Genomic DNA, 20,562 nt, shown 5'->3' on the forward strand with positions numbered 1-20,562 from the left:
GGCCGGGCGGCGGGGCATCCCCGGCGCTGCCCCGCCCTCGGGCCCCGGCCCCGCCCCCGCGGCCTCAGAGCCACGGGCGCCCGCCCCGCCCCGCCCCGCGCCGCCCGCGCCGGCTCCGCAGCTCGCGCCTGCCCGCCTGCCGGCCCGCCCGGCGCCGGGCCATGGCGCTGCTGCGGGATGTGTCCCTGCAGGACCCGCGGGACCGCTTCGAGCTGCTGCAGCGTGTGGGGGCCGGGACCTATGGCGACGTCTACAAGGTGCGCCGGGCGACGGGACGGGCGGGAGAGCCGGGAGAAGGGTGCCAGCCCCGCACCCCGCGGCGGGATCCAGCCCCCGGTCCCGCCCCCCAGCCCACTTCACCCTCTGCCCCTGCAGGCCCGCGACACGGTTACGTCCGAGCTGGCCGCCGTGAAGATAGTCAAGCTAGACCCAGGTGAGGGACCGGGCTGGGCCTCTGCGCCAGAGGGAGGGCAGAGCGCCCGCGGGCGGGAGGTGCGGGCGGAGGGTTGACGTTTCGAAGACCCCTGAGAGGCATGCCCCAGGAGGTTCTATCGCCTGGCACCTGCCTGGCCCGGAGGGAGGCACTCTGTGCCCATTTTGCAGATGGGGGCACTGAGTCAGGGCAACCCCAGCGTACCCCCCATGATGCTTTGTGCTTCCCAGGAGACGACATCAGCTCCCTCCAGCAGGAAATCACCATTCTGCGTGAGTGCCGCCACCCCAATGTGGTGGCCTACATTGGCAGCTACCTCAGGTGAGGCTGCCTTATCCTCCTGGCCCCAGGCAGCCCCCATATGACCTGCTGTGTGCCCACCCCAGCTCTCTGTCCCCCAGGAATGATCGCTTGTGGATCTGCATGGAGTTCTGTGGAGGGGGCTCCCTGCAGGAGATTTACCATGGTGAGGCCAGGGCTCCAGGCCCGAGCCGGCCCCAACCTTCCCCCCCCCCCCCCCCACCCCACTGGGGTGCCCGAGGGGACTCGGGGCCCTGGACTTGGGCTCCTCTCCACTTCTGTATATGTGACCTTGGGAGAAGTGCTGTCCATCTCTGGGTTCAGTATCCTAGACTAAACTGGGAGGGAACATGGTCAACACTGCTTTCACTTAACAGTGCCTGCTGCTTTTCCCACACAGGGTAGCCCAGGAGGGTGGGCATGGCCCCCAGGCCCCCCAGGCCAGCCTCTCCCTTTCCCTTTCAGCCACTGGGCCCCTGGAGGAGCGGCAGATTGCCTACGTCTGCCGAGAGGCACTGAAGGTAGCTGGGCCTGTGAGGTGCCTACACCTCCGGTCCCCAGAAGCTGTGGGCCCGGAGCCCAGATGACCAGCAGCGAGGCGGGTGGAGGGCCTCGGGTGGGGCTAGCCTGAGGGGCTGTAGGTCCTGGGGGAAAGGGGCCCCAGCCCTGTTGCCGGAAGCAGCCCATTTCCCTCTTGGCTCAGTCACTTCCTGTTTGGGGAGAGGGGAGGAAGAAGCAGCGTGGGTGGGGGGCCCCAGTCCTGAGAGGGGGTTCAGGGGAGGTGGGACAGTGCTGGGTGGCTGCTTTCAGGGACTCCTCTTTGTCCCCAGGGGCTCCACCACCTGCATTCTCAGGGGAAGATCCATAGAGACATCAAGGTAAGCGTCTGGCCGAGGGCATCCTGGGTGGGAGGAGGAGGCCCTCGGGAGCACCAGACGGGATTCTCTCTCCTCCATTCCCACAGGGAGCCAACCTTCTCCTCACTCTCCAGGGAGATGTCAAGCTGGGTCAGTACCCTGGGGACACAGTCAGGGTGAGGGTTCTGTGGACCCTTCTTGGCTACCCTGGACTCAAGTGTTGGGAGTCACTGGGCCAGTCACTTTGCCACTTGAGTCTCAGTTTCCCTGCTTAGAAGATGGAACGGTACTCCCTCCCTGCTGGAAAATGGATGAGGTTGGGTCTACACGGAGTTGACATGGGACCAGGCACTCCGTCAGGGCTAGAGGGTGGTTGCCTCCTCTCAGGAGAGGAACCTGGTCTTGCCTAGGGCCTGCAGCAGCTGTGGCTGAGCGGGGCCACCTGCCCATCTGAGCCCCGGGCATGGGAGGGAGAGTGGCAGCCAGATGGCCAGTGAGAGTGGCTGTTTCTCCCCACAGCTGACTTTGGGGTGTCAGGCGAGCTGACAGCGTCTGTGGCCAAGAGGAGGTCTTTCATTGGGACTCCCTACTGGTGAGGCTGTGCCCTGGGGCAGAGGGGCAGGGGCTATATAGCAGAGAGGCACCCAGGCATCCCATCTGTGACCCCACCTCTAGGATGGCTCCGGAGGTGGCTGCCGTGGAGCGCAAAGGTGGCTACAACGAGCTGTGTGATGTCTGGGCCCTGGGCATCACCGCCATTGAGCTGGGCGAGCTGCAGCCCCCTCTGTTCCACCTGCACCCCATGAGGTCAGCCCAACACGTGCCCCTCACCTGACCCTTGACCTGCGGCCCATGGCCCCTGACCTCACGCCCTCCGCAGGGCCCTGATGCTCATGTCGAAGAGCAGCTTCCAGCCGCCCAAACTGAGAGATAAGGCTCGCTGGTAAGGGCCATACCCCACTCCAGGACCCCTTTTTCTGCCAGACCCATAGTGGACAGGGAGCCTCTGCCAACTCCTGGTGGGCAGCCCCAAGAGCGCTATCCTCTCTGGGCCACCACAGACCATCTGAGTGAGGGCTCTGGTCCTCCTGTGGGCTGAAGACCCAGCGTGGTCAGGAAAGAAGGGCGGCAGTTTGGTGGAGGAGCAGCCATGTCACAAGGCAGCATTGCTCGGCCAGTGGCCCTCGGCCTCGGCTGGCTCCTTCCTGAGTAGGCCCAGCAGACACTTCTGGAGGGGTGGTGGGGCAGCTGGCAGGACACCCTCCACGAGGGTTAACCTGGATATTGGGCTGGGGGGCGGTTCTTGTGCCCACTAGGACCCAGAATTTCCACCACTTCCTCAAGCTGGCCCTGACCAAAAATCCCAAGAAGAGGCCTACAGCAGAGAAGCTCCTGCAGGTGGGAGGCAGGGGGCTGGGTGAGGGCGCAGTGCTGCTCAAAAGCAGGGCGCTGGATCAGGGGCCAACCTGATCACCCCCTCCCCCACTTTCCAGCACCCATTCACCACCCAGCAGCTCCCTCGGGCCCTCCTCACACAGCTGCTGGACAAAGCCAGTGACCCTCATCTGGGGACTCCCTCCCCTGAGGACTGTGAGCTAGAGGTAGGTGAGGGGGACTGGGAGGTAAGTCTTGGGCTGATCTGGTTAGAAGGAGCCCAAGGGTGATGTTGGTGGAGGTCCCATTAACTGGTGCCATTCCAGCTCAGGGAGCTGGCCTTGGTTGAGCCCTCCCATTAGGAGTTTCTGCCATGCTGAGTCTTGCTCCCTGTACCTCCCCATTGATCGGTCCCTGCCCTTGAGCCCATGCTCATCATGACCATGACTGTGCCATTTTCTTGCTTTCTGTGTGATCTTCGGCACCTCTCTGTTCAGGTTCTCTTATCTGTGAAGTGGGGTTCCATTTTATTTTACAATAGTCCCAGAGGGATATCGTGAAAGCAGAATGCGTTGGTGCGTGTGAAGCTCCTCCAGCAGCCCTGGCGTGAGGCGCGTGCCAGGTGTGCCCGCACCATTTCTATTCTTTCTTCTTTTTTTTTTTTTTTTTTTTTAAAGAGGGGGTTTCACCACGTTGGTCAGGCTGGTCTTGAACTCCTGACCTCAGGCAATCTCCCCGCCTTGGCCTCCAAAGTGCTTGGATTACAGGTGTGAGCCACCACGCCCGGCCCATTTCTGTTCTTTCTTAGACCTACGACATGTTTCCAGACACCATTCACTCCCGGGGGCAGCACGGCCCAGCTGAGAGGACCCCCTCGGAGATCCAGTGTGAGTCTGCAGCAGGGACTGTTCGTGTGCAGATTGGGGGGGGGCTGTGTGTGTACAGATTTGGTATGAGAGTAGGGCCCCATCCTAAGATTACAGCCACTTAACCCCTGACCTCTGGACCCCCCCAGTTCACCAGGTGAAATTTGGCGCCCCACGCAGGAAGGAAACCGACCCACTGAATGAGCCGGTGAGTGGGCAGGTCATGAGGGGAAGGTGGTGCCCAGGGGTAGGGCAGGGAGGTCAGATTGAGGCCGAGCAGCTCAAATCAAGGGAGCTTTGAAGCTGGGGAGCCTCAGGCTTTGGGCCTTGGACTGTCCAAGCAGGCTTGTCTTACCCAGGGACCTGGAGGCTGGGGGCTCCTTCCTGGGCCAGGTTCTTTTAGGTGGCTGGCTGGAAGGTAGCACAGAGACTCTTCCTTTCCCACAAGGAGGCCGTTGTGTGTCTGAGTCCCTACGCTACCCTGCTCAGCCTTGTTTTCCCACCTGTGTGTCCCCGGTGGTCTGACTCACCATCTCTGCCCTCAGAGGCTCTGTCCCCGCCTCTCCTCGCCCCCCAGCCTGTCTCTTCCTCCCTCACTGTCTCTGCGCTTTCTTTCACCGTCTCTTGGGCTCTGCCTCCGACCGTCTGTCTCTTTCGTCTCCTGCGTGTTTCCATCTCACTTTTCCTGTCTGTCTTTTTTCTTCTGAATCTCTTGACCACCCTCTCACATTGCCTCTGTCTCTGCTTCTCTCCTGGTCTCTCTGCCTTGGTTTGCCCCAGTGGGAGGAAGAGTGGACACTATTGGGAAAGGAAGAGCTGAGTGGGTAAGTAGGGGTGGGGAAGTTTGCAGGGGCGGCTGGGGTGGCAGAAACCCTGACCTCTGACCGGGCACAGTGGCTCATGGCTGTAATCCAAGCAGTTTGGGAGGCTGAGATGGGTGGATCATCCGAGGTCAGGAGTTTAAGACCAGCTTGGCCAATATGGTGAAGCCCCATCTCTACTAAAAATAAAAAAATTAGGCGGGGCCTGTAATCCCAACAGTTTAGGAAGCTGAGGCAGGAGGATCACAAGGTCAGGAGTTTGAGACCAACCTGGCCAACATGGTGAAACCCCATCTCTACTAAAAATACAAAAAATTAGGTGTGGTGGCTCACGCCTGTAATTCTAGCTACTTGGGAAGCTGAGTCAGGAGAATCGCTTGAACTCAGGAGGCAGAGTGTGTTAGCTGAGATCGCGCCAATGCACTCCAGCCTAGGCACCAGAGCAAGACTCCATCTCAAAAATAAATGAATAAATAAAAATACAAAAATTAGCTGGGCATGGTGGCCCACGCCTGTAAAATCCCAGCTACTTGAGAGGCTGAGACAGGAGAATTGCTTAAACCTGGGAGGCGGAGGTTGCAGTGAGCCAAGATTGCACCATTGCACTGCAGCCTGGGCAACAAGAGCAAAACTCCGTCTCAAGAAAAAAAAAAATAAGGCTTACCTCTGACCCTTCTGCCCCACTGCCCAGGAGCCTGCTGCAGTCGGTCCAGGAAGCCCTGGAGGAAAGGTGAGGGGTGTGGGCCTGGTGGAGGGGCAAAGGGCAGGCAGCCTCAGCACCAGTCACACCTCACGCCTCATGCCTCGTCTCCCTCCCCCAGGAGCCTGACCATCCGATCAGCCTCAGAATTCCAGGTGCCACATGGAGAGAGGCTGGAGCTGGGATCCAGGCCGTTGCAGAGGGTGCGATTGGAGTGGGATGCGGTCACAGGACAACCTGCTAACGGCCAGACCGGGTCCTGCCCCTCCTGCCAGGAGCTGGACTCCCCAGATGATGCCATGGGAACCATCAAGCGGGCCCCGTTCCTGGGGCCACTGCCCCCTGAGCCTCCAGCTGAGGAGCCTCTGTCTAGTCCCCAAGGTGAGTCCCAGGCTTGGGAGGCCAAGAGGCAGGCCTAGAGTAGGGCTGCAGCAGAAAATCACAGCACACCTGTGCCTGCAGGAACCTTGCCCCCACCTCCTCCAGGCCCCAGCAGCCCCCCACTGCTGCCCACGGCCTGGGCCACCATGAAGCAGCGGGAGGATCCTGAGGTGAGGGGGTGCTAAGGGGCATGGGGAGATGGGTGGCCATGGCTATCACATCAGCCCTGACTCCCTCCCTCCCTCCCAGAGGTCATCCTGCCACGGGCTCCCCCCAACGCCCAAGGTGCACGTAAGTGCCCCCAGCCCTGCAGTCCCACAGCCCTGCCACCCCCTGCCCCTGCACCCCCTCACCAGCCTCCTGACTCCTCCACAGATGGGTGCCTGCTTCTCCAAGGTCTTCAACGGCTGCCCTCTGCGGATCCACGCTGCTGTCACCTGGATTCACCCTGTGACTCGGGGTAGGCTGGGACAGGGAGGAAGCAGGAACCCTGGGAAACCCTCAGTTTGGGCCAAGGGGGGGCAGGTCTGACCTCTGACCCCATGCCCAAACCCACAGACCAGTTCCTGGTGGTGGGGGCCGAGGAAGGCATCTACACTCTCAACCTGCATGAACTGCATGAGGATACGCTGGAGAAGGTGAGGCCCAGCTGGCTTCGGGGGACGCAGAGGCCTTGGGAGGCCTGGGGTGCTGACTGCCTGTCCCTCTGTTGCCTCCAGCTGATTTCACACCGCTGCTCCTGGCTCTACTGCGTGAACAACGTGCTGCTGTCACTCTCAGGTACGAGGTGGGATGGGCAGGGAGGTGGGGCCCGAAGGGGCTCCAGCGCCTCAGCATCCTGCCCACCAACGCCCCAGGCCCCGGCGTCTCCCCTTCTCTGCAGGAAAGTCCACGCACATCTGGGCCCATGACCTCCCAGGCCTGTTTGAGCAGCGGAGACTACAGCAACAGGCTCCCCTTTCCATCCCTACCAACCGCCTCACCCAGCGCATCATCCCCAGGTCAGGAACCCTGGGAGTGCGGGGAGCCGGCAGCAGAAGGGCAGGGAGGGGCTGGAACACGGCCTTGCCAGTTCCTGGGATTGCAGCGATCTTAGACATGTTACTTCGCTTCTCTGAGCCCCCGTTTCCTCCTCTGTCGATACAATTGATAGCCTTCCCACCCCCTCCTCCCTGCTGGTTGGGAGGCAAGGAGATAGTGTATGTGAAAGGGCTTTCCAGGTTGTGGGAGCTGCGGTTGTTCAGATGTGGGGCTTGACAGTTAAGGAAACATTTACTGAGCACTTGTGTTATTGGCCTCCATGCTGGGCTTTGGGACATGGAGAATCCCATGAGTCCTTCCTTTCAAGAAATTGGGGAGATGCGGGGCTGGGTGTGGTGGCTCACGCCTGTAATCCCAATCCTGCATCTGAGACAGAAGGACTGTTTGAGGCCATGTGTTTGAGATCAGCCTAAAAACATAGGGAGATCTTGTCTCTACAAAAAAAATCAAAACATTAGCTGAGCACGGTGGCCCCGGGCACAGCGCTCTGTGCCGGTGGTCCCAGCAACTCAGGAGACTGAGGTGTGAGGATTGTTTGAGCCCAGGAGGTTGAGGTTGAAGTGAACTGCGATGGCACCACTGCACTGAAGCCTGGGCAACAGAGCAAGACCCTGTCTCAAAAAAAAAAAAAGAGGCTGGGCACAGTGGCTCACGCCTATAATCACAGCGCTTTGGGAGTCTGAGGCGGGTGGATCGCCTGAGGTCGGGAGTTCGAGACCAGTCTGACCAACACGGAGAAACCCTGTCTCTACTAAAAATACAAAAAAAATTAGCAGAGCGTGGTACTGCATGCCTGTAATCCCAGCTACTCAGGAGGCTGAGGCAGGAGAGTCCCTTGAACCCAGGAGGTAGAGGTTGCAGTGAGCCGAGATCATGCCATTTCACTCCAGCCTGGCAGCCTGGGCAACAAGAGCAAAACTCTGTCTCAAAAAAAGAAAAAAAGAGAGAGAAATGTGGACAGTTAGCACCTGGTATTGAGGTCCAATTAGAAGGAGAGCTGGGAGCAGGTGGAGAGGCCTCAGAGAGACTGGGCAAGTGTGGCAGGTTTGGAAGTGTCAGAATTTCTAGGCAGAGAGGTAGGGTATGGCATTCCAGGTGGGTGGAAGAGTGGGTATATGTTGGTATCTGCTGGGACAGAGCAGCCTGGTGAGCTCGGGAGCTCTAAGAGTTTGCCTGAGGTCTGGGCACAGTGGCTCACACCTGTAATCCCAGCAATTTGTGGGGAGGCCGAGACGAGCAGATCAGGAGTTCGAGACCAGCCTGACCAACATGGTGAAACCCTGTCTCTACCAAAAATATAACAATTAGCTGGGTATGGTGGCACAGGCCTGTAATCCCTGCTACTTGGGAGGCTGAGGCAGGAGAATTGCTTGAACCTGGGAGGCAGAAGTCGCAGTGAGCCGAGATGGCGCCACTGCAGAGTTGGCCTGAGGGAGGAGGCGGGGCAGCCCAGGCGGAAGCTGCGATGGTGCAGAGCCCTGTCTTCCTGCCTTCGATGCTGGCCCAGGATTTTAAAGGGACCCCTGTGCATGCTGATCAGAATTCTTTCTGGGTTTTGTTTTTTCTTTTCTTTTTTTTTTTTGAGACAGAGTCTTGCTCTGTCACTCAAGATGTAGTACAGTGGCGCAGTCTTGGCTCACTGCAACCTCCGCCTCCCAGGTTCAAGCGATTCTCCTGCCTCAGCCTCCCGAGGTGCTGGGATTACAGGTGTGTGCCACCACACCTGGCTGATTTCTGTATTTATAGTAGAGACAGGGTTTCTCCACGTTGGCCAGGCTGGTCTCAAACTGACCTCAAGTGACCTGACTGCCTCAGCCTCCCAAAGTGCTGGGATTACAGCGGGGAGCCGCCACGCCTGGCCGGATTCTTTCCCTTGTAGGTGATTCAACTCACTAGCTTAGGCACAAAAGGGAATTTAACGACTCATGGAACTGAAAATCCAGGATCAGGGTTTGCTTCAGGCCCGGCTGTGTCCAGGCTTCGGTGGCAGTACAGGTGCCTGTCTGCGTCTCCTGGTTCTGCTTTTCTCTTGCTGTCTTCATTCTCACCGCAGACTGTGGTTTTCAACAGGGGCGTCACGAAAGGCCTTGCTGAAAAAGTGTTGTTTGAGCAAAGACTTAGAGGAGGTGATGGCACAAGCCCTCTGGATGCCTGTGGAAGGGGATCTCTGCCAAGAGGATGGCCCGTACAAAGGCCTAGTGGCAGGAGTAGGCCTGGCCTGTTTAAGGAACAACAGGGAAGTCAGTGTGGCCAGAACGAGGGAGAGGGAGATGATCAGGTAGGGCCCTGTGGCCACAGTGCAGCCTTGACTCAGAGCAGCCTGGGGGCCACTCTAGAGGAGTGATGTGGGTTGAGACCTTCAGGAGCTCCCTCAGACTGCTGTGTTGAGAGTGGAGTGAAGAGGCTGGGTGCGGCATCTCATGCCTTTAATCCCAGCACGTTGGGTGGATCATGAGGTCAGGAGAGCAAGACCATTCTGGCCAACATAGTGAAACCCGTCTCTACTAAAAAAAAAAAAAAAAAAAAAAGCTGGGTGTGGCTGCATGTGCCTGTAATACCAGCTACTTGGGAGGCTGAGGTAGGAGAATCGCTTGAACCCAGGAGGCGGAGGCTGCAGTGAGCCGAGATCATGTCACTGCACTCCAGCCTGGCAACACAGCGAGACTCCGACTCAAGAAAAAAGAAAAAAAGAGAGAATAGAGTTAAGGAGGTGAGGGTGGAAACTGGAGTCCCGTCAGGACTCTGCAGGAGGTGGTGGTGGTTTGCGCCAGGGTAGCAGTGATGGAGGTGAAAAATTGGTCAGAGGCCGGGCATGGTGGCTCTTGTCTGTAATCCCAGCACTTTGGGAGGCCGAAGCGAGCAGATCACTTGAGCCCAGGAGTTTGAGACCAGCCTGGCAACATAGAGATCTCCCCAGTCTTTACAAAAAAAATACAAAAATTAACCCGGTGTGATAGCATGCCTGTGGTCCCAGCTACTCAGGAGGCTGAGGTGGGAGGATCCCTTGAGCCTGGGAGGCAGAGGTTGCAGTAAGCCGAGATCGCACCACTGCACTCCAGCCTGGGTGATGGAGTGAGATCCTATCTCAGGAAAAAAAAAAAAAAAAAAAAAAAAAAAGAGAGGCCGGGCACATTGGCTGGTGGCTCACGCCTATAGTCCCAGCACTTCAGGAGGCCGAGGTGGGTGGATCACCTGAGGTCAGGAGTTCAAGACAACATGGTGAAACCCTGTCTCTACTAAAAATACAAAAATTAGCCAGGCATGGCAGAGAGTGCCTGTAGTCCCAGCTACTTGAGAGGCTGAGGCAGGAGAATCGTTTGAACCTGGGAGGCGGAGGTTACAATGAGCCAAGTTTGTGCCACTGCACTCCAGCCTGGGTGACAGAACAAGACTCCGTCTCAAAAAAAAAGAAGAGAAAAACAGTCATATTGTGATTCTCTTTTGAAAGTTGAGCCAAGGCATATGGATCATGAGGTCAGGAGATCGAGCCCATCCTGGTTAACAGGATGAAACCCCGTCTCTGCTACAAATACAAAAAAAAAAAAAAAGGAATGTTGAGCCAATAGGATTTCCTGATGGAAGAGAAAGAGGAGTCAAGGATGGCTCCAAGGTTTTTGGCCTGGGCATCAGGAAGGATGGAGCTGTCATCAGCTGGGGGCGGGGCAGTTTCAGGGGGAGCCGAATTCAGTTTTGTTTCATGAAGATGCTTATTAGACGTGCAGGTGGGACCCGCGTCAGTCCGTGGCTGGGTGGGGCTGGGTTGTGAAGAGAGGGTCCCTAGGCTGTGGTTCCGACATTGTCATGACCAGGTGGGTGGTGTAGGAAGCAGTGGAGCCGGGGCAGAGGGCAGGGGAGGCCAGGCCAGTGGCTGTGACAGCTGGGGAGCTCGGGGGGCCCTTCCTGCAGCGTGCTCACTCTAGGACCACATCTGGAACCCTGTGGCCTTGGGGCTTCCTGAGCTCAGTCCCCAACTGAGCCTCTGCTTTGGCCCAGGACCTGCAGGAAACAGGCCCATCTGGGCCCCAACAGGTCACAGGCAGCTTTGAGCCTGTGTTTGGGAAATGGCAGAGATACAGTGAGCACTTTGAATGCAAACAACAGAGAACTAGAGTTGTTTGGAGAAAAAACAAATACAAAATACATACCTCTGTCCCGTCCAAAGACCAGTGGGGGAGGAGAGTGGGAGGAATGTGGGGAGATGGAGGGACGAGGACCAGGGACAGTGCGAGACAGACATTGGCTTCCTCCACGTCCTGGCAGAAGGTGCAGACAGGACCCAGGCCACTGGGTGGAGGTGGCAGGGCTGCTGACATAAGCCCCATTCCTCAGAGGAAGAAACAGGCTCAGAGGGTCCCCTGGAGGGCTAGGGGATACCCAGTGACCAAGGCAAGGGCCCATCTGATGACTGTCCCTTACTACTACTCCCCTGGCAACAAGGTGAGCCACTGCCTGGCCCCACAGGGCTCAGCTGGAGAAGCAGAGGGCAGGGCGTTTGCCTTTTGAAGCCCATTAACCGCCCAGGGCCTGTTTTCCAGTCTGTGAAATGGGCTGTGCACACTCTCTGCAGCCCAGTGGGGCTGGAGCCTGCCTTCTCCCCGACCCCTTCATGCACTCATTTCTTCATTTCTTTATACCCTGCCTTCACCTGACAAAGACTTTCAGTGACTCAAAATAGGTGGAAAGTTCTTATGTGGGATGGCAGGACCTAGCTCTCTGTGAGCACATACAATTCCTAGCACGCTGAGAGCACCTCCCCTGTAAAGGTTTCAGGAGTGGGTTTCCTCAATCCACAGACAAGGAAACTGAGGCACGAAGAGGTTAAGTGGCTTGCCTGAAGTCACACAGAGCTAGAAGCAATTCTAAGACCCAAACCCCTGTCCTGGATGGAGACACTCTTCCGGTTGCAGGGCTGGGGCACTGGCTTCAGATCCTCCTCCCTTTCCAGCTGCTCTTGGGGCAGGTTACTTTGTGTCTCCTGAGAATCAGTCCCTTACTTGTAAAGAGGGAAGATGATAGTGTCCTTCATAGGGCCCTGCAGGGGCCTTGCCTGTGGATGGCACCCTGGACACATGCCTTGGTTGTTACCCCCACAGGCGCTTTGCCCTGTCCACCAAGATTCCTGACACCAAAGGCTGCTTGCAGTGTCGTGTGGGTAAGAAATGGGACGGGCAGGTGGGGCGGGGCCTAGTGGGGGGCCGCGCAGGCCCAGCCCGGTGCCCACTGCCTGCTCCCCTGCCAGTGCGGAACCCCTACACGGGCGCCACCTTCCTGCTGGCCGCCCTGCCTGCCAGCCTGCTCCTGCTGCAGTGGTATGAGCCGCTGCAGAAGTTCCTGCTGCTGAAGGTGAGGGGCGGTGCAGGGAGGCCCAGGGCACCCTCGAGCTCTGCAGGGAAAAATGGAGACTTGAGCATCTCTGCTGCCCCCTAGAACTTCTCCAGCCCCCTGCCCACCCCGGCTGGGATGCTGGAGCCACTGGTGCTGGATGGGAAGGAGCTGCCGCAGGTGTGTGTGGGGGCTGAGGGGCCTGAGGGGCCCGGCTGCCGAGTCCTGTTCCATGTCCTGCCCCTGGAGGCTGGGCTGACACCTGACATCCTCGTCCCACCTGGTGAGCAGGAGGGCCAGGCTGCTGGGGGTGGATGTGCTTGCATGAGGGACCGGGGAAGGAGGCAGGGAGGGAGGACCGAGGCTCCCAGACTAGGATCCCCACAGCTGATGGCTCCACAGAGACCTTGAGGGCTGCCATGTGGGGGTGGGGTCCCCCAGGCCCCCTTCATCAGGCTTCACCTGCGCTTCTGTAAAAGGGTTCATTAGCCCACAGGGCTTGGCAGCTAAGAAAATCCTGGCCAGGCTGGGCATGGGGCTCACTCCTGTCCTCCCAGCACTGTCATCCCAGCACTTTGGGAGGCCAGGGAGAGAGGGGGGCTTGAGCTCATGAGTTTGAGACCAGCCTGGACAACATGGAGAGACCTTGACTCTACGAAAAATTTTTAAAATGTGCCGGGCACATTGGTGCACACCTGTGGTCCCATATCCTTGGTCTGAGGTGGGAGGATCACTTGAGCCTGGGAGGCAGAGGCTGCAGTGCCACTGCACTCCAGCCTGGGTGACAGAGCGTCTCAGAAAAAAAAATAGGGCTGGTCGTGGTGGCTCATGCCTGTAATCCCAGCGCTTTGGGAGGCCGAGGTGGGCGGATCACCTGGGGTAGGGAGTTTGAGACCAGCCTGGCCAACATGAAGAAACCCCATCTCAAAAAACAAACAAAACCAACCTGGTCAACATTGCTTTGGGCAGCAGGGAAGGGTCAGATCTGGCAAGGCAGGGCCTGGGGGCCCCATTCTGAGCCAAGAAGCAGGACTCTAGGTGTTGTGGCAGCTCAGGGCAATAGTGGGTAGCGATGGGTAAGGGAGTTGGGAGGGCGCATGGGGATAAGGCACCTAGTGTCAGGTCCTGAGCCCGGGGTCTCACACACAGGGTTTTATTCTTTCTTTTTTTTTTTGAGACAGAGTCTTGCTCTGTTGCTCAGGCTGGAGTGCAATGGCATGATATCGGCTCACTGCAACCTTCGCCTCCCGGGTTCAAGGGATTCTCCTGCCTCAGCCTCCTGAGTAGCTGGGACTATAGGCATGCGCCACCATGCCCGGCTAATTTTTTTTTCTTTTATTTACCCTGTGGGACAAAAGAAAATTTTTTTTTTTTTTTTTTTTTTTTAAAAGATGGGATTTCACCATGATGGCCAGGCTGGTCTTGAACTCCTGACCTCAGGTGATCCACCCACCTTGGCCTCCCAAAGTGCTAGGATTACAGGTGTGAGCCACCACGCCCAGCCAGAAAATTTTTATATTATTAGTAGAGACAGGGTTTCGCCTTGTTGGCCAGGCTGGTCTCAAATGCCTGCCCTCAGGCGATCTGTCCACTTTGGCCTCCCACAGTGCTGGGATTGCAGGCGTGAGGCACCTCGCCTGGCCCAAGATTTTATTATTGATCCTCATGGTAGCCCCTCTAGGCAGTGCCATCTTGCCTGTGTTATGAGGAAACGGAGGCTCTGAGAGCTAAAGTGACTTGTTCCAGGTCACACAGTGACTGGGTCATGAGGCCTGGTTCCCCTAAATCTGGAGCCCTCCTGTGGCTCCCTGTGACTCCCCCCCACTCCCCACGAGCCCCAGGACGGGTCACACATCCTCTCAGAGCCTCAGTTTCCAGCCCAGGAGTGAGATGAGGTTTCCCAGCCCCACAGGGCTGTTGTGAAGCTGATGTGCCCACATAGCCAATAGCCTGTCCCCCATGTCCTCTTGGGGCCGGGGGGACTGGTGGCTCAGCCAGGCCGTGTCTCTCTTCTCTGCCTGCAGAGGGGATCCCAGGCTCGGCCCAGCAGGTGATCCAGGTGGACAGGGACACGGTCCTAGTCAGCTTTGAACGTGAGTGCCCTGGGGGCAGGGGAGGATGGAGGTGAGGGGACCGTGTGGGTCTGCCTTTCCAGAAGGAAGCCACCCCGTCCCCACCCACCAGTCCCCTCCCTGTGCAGGCTGCGTGAGGATTGTCAACATGCAGGGTGAGCCCACGGCCACACTGGCGCCTGAGCTGACCTTTGACTTCCCCATCGAGACTGTGGGTGAGTGAGCCAGAGGTGGTGTGCGGGCCTTTCCCTGGCCTGGAGCACATTGTGGCTCGGGGGCCTGGGCCTGGCGGTGGGACGAGGAGACAGATCCCCCAGCCCCTCTCCTGAGCCATCCTGGTCACCTGAGGTCTGTGAGGACCGCTGTGGCCCAGACCCAGACCCAGGAGTGGCTGAGGGGGATCCAGGACGGGTGCAGGGCTGATGGTGGCCTGGCCCCATAGTGTGCCTGCAGGACAGTGTGCTGGCCTTCTGGAGCCATGGGATGCAAGGCCGCAGCCTGGACACCAACGAGGTGAGTGGGGCCAGGGACCTGGCTGTCCCCTGCCTTGTGGTCCCCACCTCTTTGGAAAGGACCTATTGGAGTGACCTCAGTGCCCCCCACCATCTTCCCAGGTGACCCAGGAGATCACAGATGAAACAAGGATCTTCCGAGTGCTTGGGGCCCACAGGTAGGCGGTGGCACCCCAGCCTCCCCTTCAGATGCCCCTGAAGCCAGAGAAGGGGCTGATGTGCCAAGCGTCTCCCGCCCTGCCCCCTACTCCTCTCTCCTCCAGAGACATCATCCTGGAGAGCATTCCCACTGACAACCCAGGGGCGCACAGCAACCTCTACATCCTCACAGGCCACCAGAGCACCTACTGAGAGCAGCGGGCCTGGCCAGGGGCTCCCCACCCCATGCCTTAGCTGCAGGCCCTTTTGAACAAAGGGGCCCATCCCAGACCAGAGACGCCCAGGCCCCAGCCCTGCCGGGGCTGAAGGGCAGAATTAATCCTGAGAAATGTTTCAGGCCTGGGGAGGGAGGGGAGCCACCCCTACGCCTCTGCAATAACTGGACCAGGGGGAGCTGCTGTCACTCCCCCTTCCCTGAGGCAGCCCAGTCCCTAGTGCCCAAGGCAGGGGCCCTGGGCCATCCATTCCATTTTGTTCCACATTTCCTTTCTACTCTTTCTGCCAAGAGCCTGCCCCTGCATCTCTCCTGGGGAACATGGTATTTAAGAGAGAACTATATTGGTATTAAAGCTGTTTGTTTTACTCCTCTGGTCCCTCCGGGTCGGGGGAGTGAACCCACCTCCTCTCCCACCTCCTCTCCCACCTCCTTCCCTCCCTCTCTCCCTCCCTTTCTGTGGGCACCTCAGAAGGGCAGGGCCCCTGGGGTTTTGGGGAAGCCAGGTAAGGTGACAGGAGGCCATGGTTCCCAGCAGCCATCCCAGGGGCACTGTGCCTTCCCTGTACCCTTGCTCAGAGCTGACCCTCTGCTTTGTCGTTAGAGGCCTCCGCTGTAGTTTGGCACCCCAAGGACTCATGCAGATGGGGGGCACCAACAAAGGAACTCTAATCCAGGGCACCCTTGCCCCACCGAGGATCTCACTGGGTGGCCCCTGGAAGGGCCCAGGAGGGACCCCCTGAGGGCTGTTCCCTCCAGTCCCAGAGAGGCTGCTGCCCGTGGGGGTAACCTGCATGACCTGCATCCCCTGTCTCCACCTACTGCCCAGATACTAGGCCAGGAACATCAGATGATAGCATGTGTCCGGGTAACAGATACTCCTGAGGGCTGCCTCAGTGCCAGGCCCTGGGATCACTACGAGAAATGGACCCACCTCTGGGCAGGGGCGTCCTCCTTGCTGGAGCCTGCATCTTGGCATGGCCATCTCCTGTCTCCCCCAGCTCCGAACCCCAGGGTCCCCAAGGCCAGGCATCCCCTGTTGCCCCAGGCACTGGCCAGCGCTCTTGCCCTGAGCCTTTGGGCAGCTGAGGCCCGGGAGGCAGGATGGGAGCTGCCTTGAGGGCCCACAGTTGGGGGGCCCGAAAGTGGAGGCAGGGTGGGGGTAACAGCTGGAACAAAGGCCCCATCGTCACCCCGACATTCAAGGCAGTATTAGAGGAAGAATTTTGCACCTGGCGGGCAGCAGGAAGGACTTGTGAAGTGAGTGGTGTGGTGGGCAGTGGGTGGGTGGCAGCCATGGGAGGAGGCTCAGTGGCTCCCAGGGTGTCACACTGTCCCCTCATTCACCCTCTAGCAGAGCTCCAATTGTTCTGACTCCAGCCAGTGACTGGGAGGGTTTCTTGGCAGGAATGGGGAGCCAGCCCAGGGGAGGGAATGCATCTCTCCACAGCAGACATTCACACCATGTTCCCGTGAGCCCCAGGGAGGGTGAGGAGCACCTTCCAAATTGGGGGTGGTGGTAACAGGGATACAAAGTGAATTCCTAACTTCCAGTTCTACAGACTTCTTGGAGGAATGTTGGGACCCAGGTAGGGTGAGCGGGGACAGGGAGGTGAGCTCCCCCTCAGCAATGGCCGCTGACCGAAGGCACCCTGGGAAGGGCTGGCTTTTCGCCCACTGAGCAGCCGGCAGCAGACAGCGCCTCCTTGTGGCGGATCCTCCGGGCCCTCAGATTCAGTCTGGAAAGGGGCTTTGGACTGCAGAATGTAAACTGCCACGGTGGTGGCCTCCTGTAAAACGTTTGTTGCCAGCAAAGGCAGGCCAAGAGCAAAGAAAGGCCAGGAAGCCAGAGAATATGCACTGAGAGACTAACACTTTATAAATTTTATTTATGTATTTTTAAATGGGTAAACTTTGCCCATGGTACATATTTTCTTAAATATAGCAGAGATATAATGAAGAGTCTCCCTCTTACCCCTGTCCCCGGCCACCCTGGTCCCAGTTACTTATGAACCCTTCTAGAAGTATTTATGTGTATTTAAGCAATTTAGTGTATTTTATTCTTTGCAATTTTTAATACACATAGTAACATATTCCATATATTGTACTGAACTTGCCCTTTAAAAATGCATCCTGGGGGGCTGGACATGGTGGCTCACACCTGTAATCCCAGCTTTTGGGAGGCTGAGGCAGGCAAATCACAAGGTCAGGAGTTTGAGACCAGCCTGGTCAACATGGTGAAACCCCATCTCTACTAAAAATACAAAAAATTAGCTAGGCATGGTGGTGCACAGCTGTAATCCCAGCTACTTGGGGGGGGCTGAAGCAAGAGAATCGATTGAACCGGGAGGCAGAGGTTGCAGTTAACCAAGATCGTGCCACTGCACTCCAGCTCAGGCGATAGTTCGAGACTCCATCTCAAAAAAAAAAAAATTATGTATATATCCTGGAGAATATGAATGTATTAAATTGTCACATGCACCCAGAAAATATATATATATATTCTGGAGAGTTTTGTGTTATGAAAAATCTCCTTTTAAAAAAATTATTTTTTACAGCTAGTGGTACTCCACTGTGTATGTTTCCCATAACGTATGTTAATGACCTGCAGTGAGATCCCTATTGGTGGAAATTTGAGTTGATTTTACTACTTTGATATTACAAACAACGCTGCAATAAATATTCTTATGCCAGTGTCCCTCTGTACATATTGAAGCATTTCTAGAGGATAAATTCCTGGAAAGAGCCTTACTGAGTCAGTGGTGGCTGCATCTGTCGTGCTGATAGCTACTGTCCAGTTGCCCTCTATGAGCAGAGACCTGTGAGAGGGTCAGACCAAGCATCATTCTTGAGGACAAATAGAAGGGACATGGTCCCCCCCCAGGATGTTCAGGTAACTGGCCTGGACCCGGAGTCGTCCTGGTGGTAGAGTCAAGGGCAGCGCTGTGATGTGTGCTTTGGGTGGCGGAGGATCTGCTGTGTTCCCTGTGGCATGTCCAGCACCTGCTCACTGCTGGTGCGCAGGAGACCCTCATGAGTAAAGGATGTGGTGAAGAGGAGTCCCTGCAGTCTGCCCTTGGACTGGGTGAGCCAACCCACCTCGCTGAGCCTTACTTTCCATAGGTTTACCATATCCTAAGCCAACTGCAGGGCTGTTGGGAGAATCAGAACTACTGTAATAGACATAATGCAATAACATAGATGAATCTTAGAGGTAAACTAAAACGGTACTTCTATGGACAGAATGATAGCATTTTGCAATGCTCAAAAACAAGAGGAAACCATCTATTGTTTAGCAATACACGCACAAGATACAACTCTACTAAAAATCAAAAGAAGGAAAAGCACAAAATCTGAGATGGGGATCCCTGAGAGGAATGTGGGGTGGGATAAGGAGGGGGCCCAGGAGTTTGTGAAGGTGTTGGTAACGTCATAGCTCTCAGGTTCCGTGGTAGGTTCATGGGTTTTTCATTTATAACTCTGTTCCTAACTCACATCAGGTGCCACACATCCTTTTGTATGTATCAAATATTATGCCATAAAATTTAGTTTGGGCATGGTGGTTAACACCTGTAGTTCCAGCACTTTGGGAACCTGAGGCAGGCAGATCCCTTGAGCCCGGGAGTCTAGACCAGTCTGGGCAACACAACAAAACCCTGTCTCTACAAAAAAATACAACAATTAGCTGTGCATGGTGGCACTCGCCTGCAGTCCCAGCTACTCTGGAGGCTGAAGTGGAGGATTGCTGGAGCATGGGAGTTCAAGGCTGCAGTGAGCTATGATCTTGATACTGCACTCCAGCCTGGCTGACAGCCTGTCTCAAAAGGAAGAAAAAAAGGAAAAAAGTTGTAAATATTTAAAAGTAATCTCAGAAAAAAATAGAACTTGCTTGAAAAACAAAACCGAAAACTTAACAGGACACTCCTAGATGATGAAAACAAGTCGAGAGGAATCACTGCAGTGTCTGTCCAAGTAACTCTGCAGTTACCGCCTTGCAGCTGCTGCCTTCGAGTGTGTACTGTTGAAAGACAGCTTTATTGAGGTATAATTGGCGTACAGTAAGCTGCATATATTAAAAATGTGTATTTGATGACTGACATACGTGTACACCTGTGAAGCCATTTCCACAGTCAGATAACCAACATCCCCCTCACTCTGGAAAGTTTCCCCTGCCCTTGCTAAGCCCGCCCTCCTGCTCCTCCTGCTTCCCATCACCAAGTAACAACTGTGCTGCTTTCTGTCACTATAGGTTAATTTGCACTTTCTAGAATGTATGTAAATAGAATCATACAGTATGTCCTTGTGTTTTGTCTGGCTTCTTGCTTAGCTGAGCATAAGGATTTGCAAGTCATCTCTGTTGCATGTGTTAATAGTTTATTCCTTTTTATTGCCCAGTAGTATTCCATTGTTTGGATGCACCACAGTTTTATTCACCTGCTGATGGACATCTGGACCATGTCCAGTTTTGAAGTATTACAAATAAAGCTGCTATGAACATTCATGTACCTGTCTTTGTTGGAGATATATATATATATATATATATATATATATTTTTTTTTTTTTTTTTTAAGACTCAGTTTTGCTCGTTGCCCAGGCTGGAGTGCAATGGTGCAGTCTCGGCTCACCGCAACCGCCATCTCGCAGGTTCAAGTGATTCTCCTGCCTCAGCCTCTTCGTAGCTGGGATCACAGGTGTGCACCACCATGCCCGGCTTTTTTTTTTTTTTTTTTTTTTTTGTATTTTTAGTAGAGACAGGGTTTCTCCATGTTGGTCAGGCTGGTCTCAAACTCCCAGCTCAGGTGATCTGCCCACCTTGGCCTCCCAAAGTGATGGGATGACAGGCGTGAGCCACCTCGCCCAGCCTGTTGAATGTTTTCTATGATTTCTTGTGGGTAAATACTTTGGAGTGGAAGGACTGAGTCGTAGGTAAGTGTTTGTTTATTTATCTTGAAATGGAGTATCGCTCCGTCACTCACACTGGAGTGCAGTGGCCCAGTCTCGACTCATTGCTACCTCTGCCTCCCAGGTTCAAGTGATTCTCCTGCCTCAGCCTCCCGAGTAGCTGGGATTACAGGTGTGCACCACCACGCGCAGCTAATTTTGTATTTTTGGTAGAGATGGGGTTTCGCCATGTTGGCCAGACTGGTCTTGAACTCCTGATCTCAGGTGATCTGCTCACCTCGGTCTCCCAAAGTGCTGGGATTACAGGTGTGAGCCACCCTGCCTGTCCTGTTGTTTAATTTTTAAAGAAATTGCTAAGCCGGGCGCGGTGGCTCAAGCATGTAATCCCAGCACTGTGGGAGGCCGAGGCGGGTGGATCACGAGGTCAAGAGATCAAGACCATCCTGGTCAACACGTTGAAACCCCGTCTCTACTAAAGCTACAAAAAATTAGCTGGGCATGGTGGCGCGTGCCTGTAATCCCAGCTACTCAGGAGGCTGAGGCAGGAGAATTGCCTGAACTCAGGAGGCGGAGGTTGCGGTGAGCCGAGATCGCGCCATTGCACTCCA

General features: G+C 56.2%; 1 protein-coding gene across 12 annotated transcripts; it reads left to right on the forward strand.

Moving 5' to 3' along the window:
• Positions 1 to 58: 58 nt before the first annotated feature.
• Positions 59 to 18,064, forward strand: MAP4K2 (mitogen-activated protein kinase kinase kinase kinase 2). Of its 12 annotated transcripts, none has more exons than XM_032282919.1 (32): positions 59 to 257; positions 376 to 433; positions 664 to 754; positions 835 to 899; positions 1,199 to 1,254; positions 1,564 to 1,611; positions 1,698 to 1,740; positions 2,110 to 2,182; positions 2,266 to 2,397; positions 2,471 to 2,533; positions 2,907 to 2,988; positions 3,084 to 3,191; positions 3,773 to 3,851; positions 3,980 to 4,038; positions 4,611 to 4,654; positions 5,343 to 5,381; positions 5,473 to 5,506; positions 5,627 to 5,732; positions 5,814 to 5,902; positions 5,982 to 6,023; positions 6,108 to 6,192; positions 6,291 to 6,370; positions 6,452 to 6,512; positions 6,616 to 6,733; positions 11,867 to 11,925; positions 12,013 to 12,116; positions 12,201 to 12,378; positions 14,120 to 14,188; positions 14,296 to 14,382; positions 14,610 to 14,680; positions 14,782 to 14,837; positions 14,943 to 15,456. In XM_032282919.1, the coding sequence occupies exons 1-32, from the start codon at positions 162 to 164 to the stop codon at positions 15,028 to 15,030; spliced, it is 2,463 nt and encodes an 820-aa protein (XP_032138810.1). In that variant the 5' UTR covers positions 59 to 161; the 3' UTR covers positions 15,031 to 15,456. The 12 variants fall into 12 exon arrangements, with proteins under 12 accessions (XP_032138810.1, XP_032138811.1, XP_032138805.1 ...); XM_032282920.1 differs by having other exon boundaries at positions 5,838 to 5,902; XM_032282914.1 differs by having other exon boundaries at positions 5,473 to 5,732; positions 14,761 to 14,837.
• The last annotated feature ends 2,498 nt before the right edge of the window (positions 18,065 to 20,562 follow it).

Source organism: Sapajus apella, unplaced genomic scaffold (genome assembly GCF_009761245.1).
Source record: "Sapajus apella isolate SASKATOON/1434 unplaced genomic scaffold, GSC_monkey_1.0 scaffold14, whole genome shotgun sequence".
In the NCBI taxonomy this organism is placed as follows: Eukaryota; Metazoa; Chordata; class Mammalia; order Primates; family Cebidae; genus Sapajus; species Sapajus apella.

What these genes read in the sequence shown, in the direction of transcription:
- MAP4K2 (XM_032282909.1), top strand. Translation starts at nt 162, where the DNA reads ATGGCGCTGCTGCGGGATGTGTCCCTGCAGGACCCGCGGGACCGCTTC. An exon ending in CTGAGGACTGTGAGCTAGAG is followed by an intron (nt 3,192 to 3,772) that starts GTAGGTGAGGGG and finishes GTTCTTTCTTAG; the next exon opens with ACCTACGACATGTTTCCAGA. An exon ending in ATGAGGATACGCTGGAGAAG is followed by an intron (nt 6,371 to 6,451) that starts GTGAGGCCCAGC and finishes TGTTGCCTCCAG; the next exon opens with CTGATTTCACACCGCTGCTC.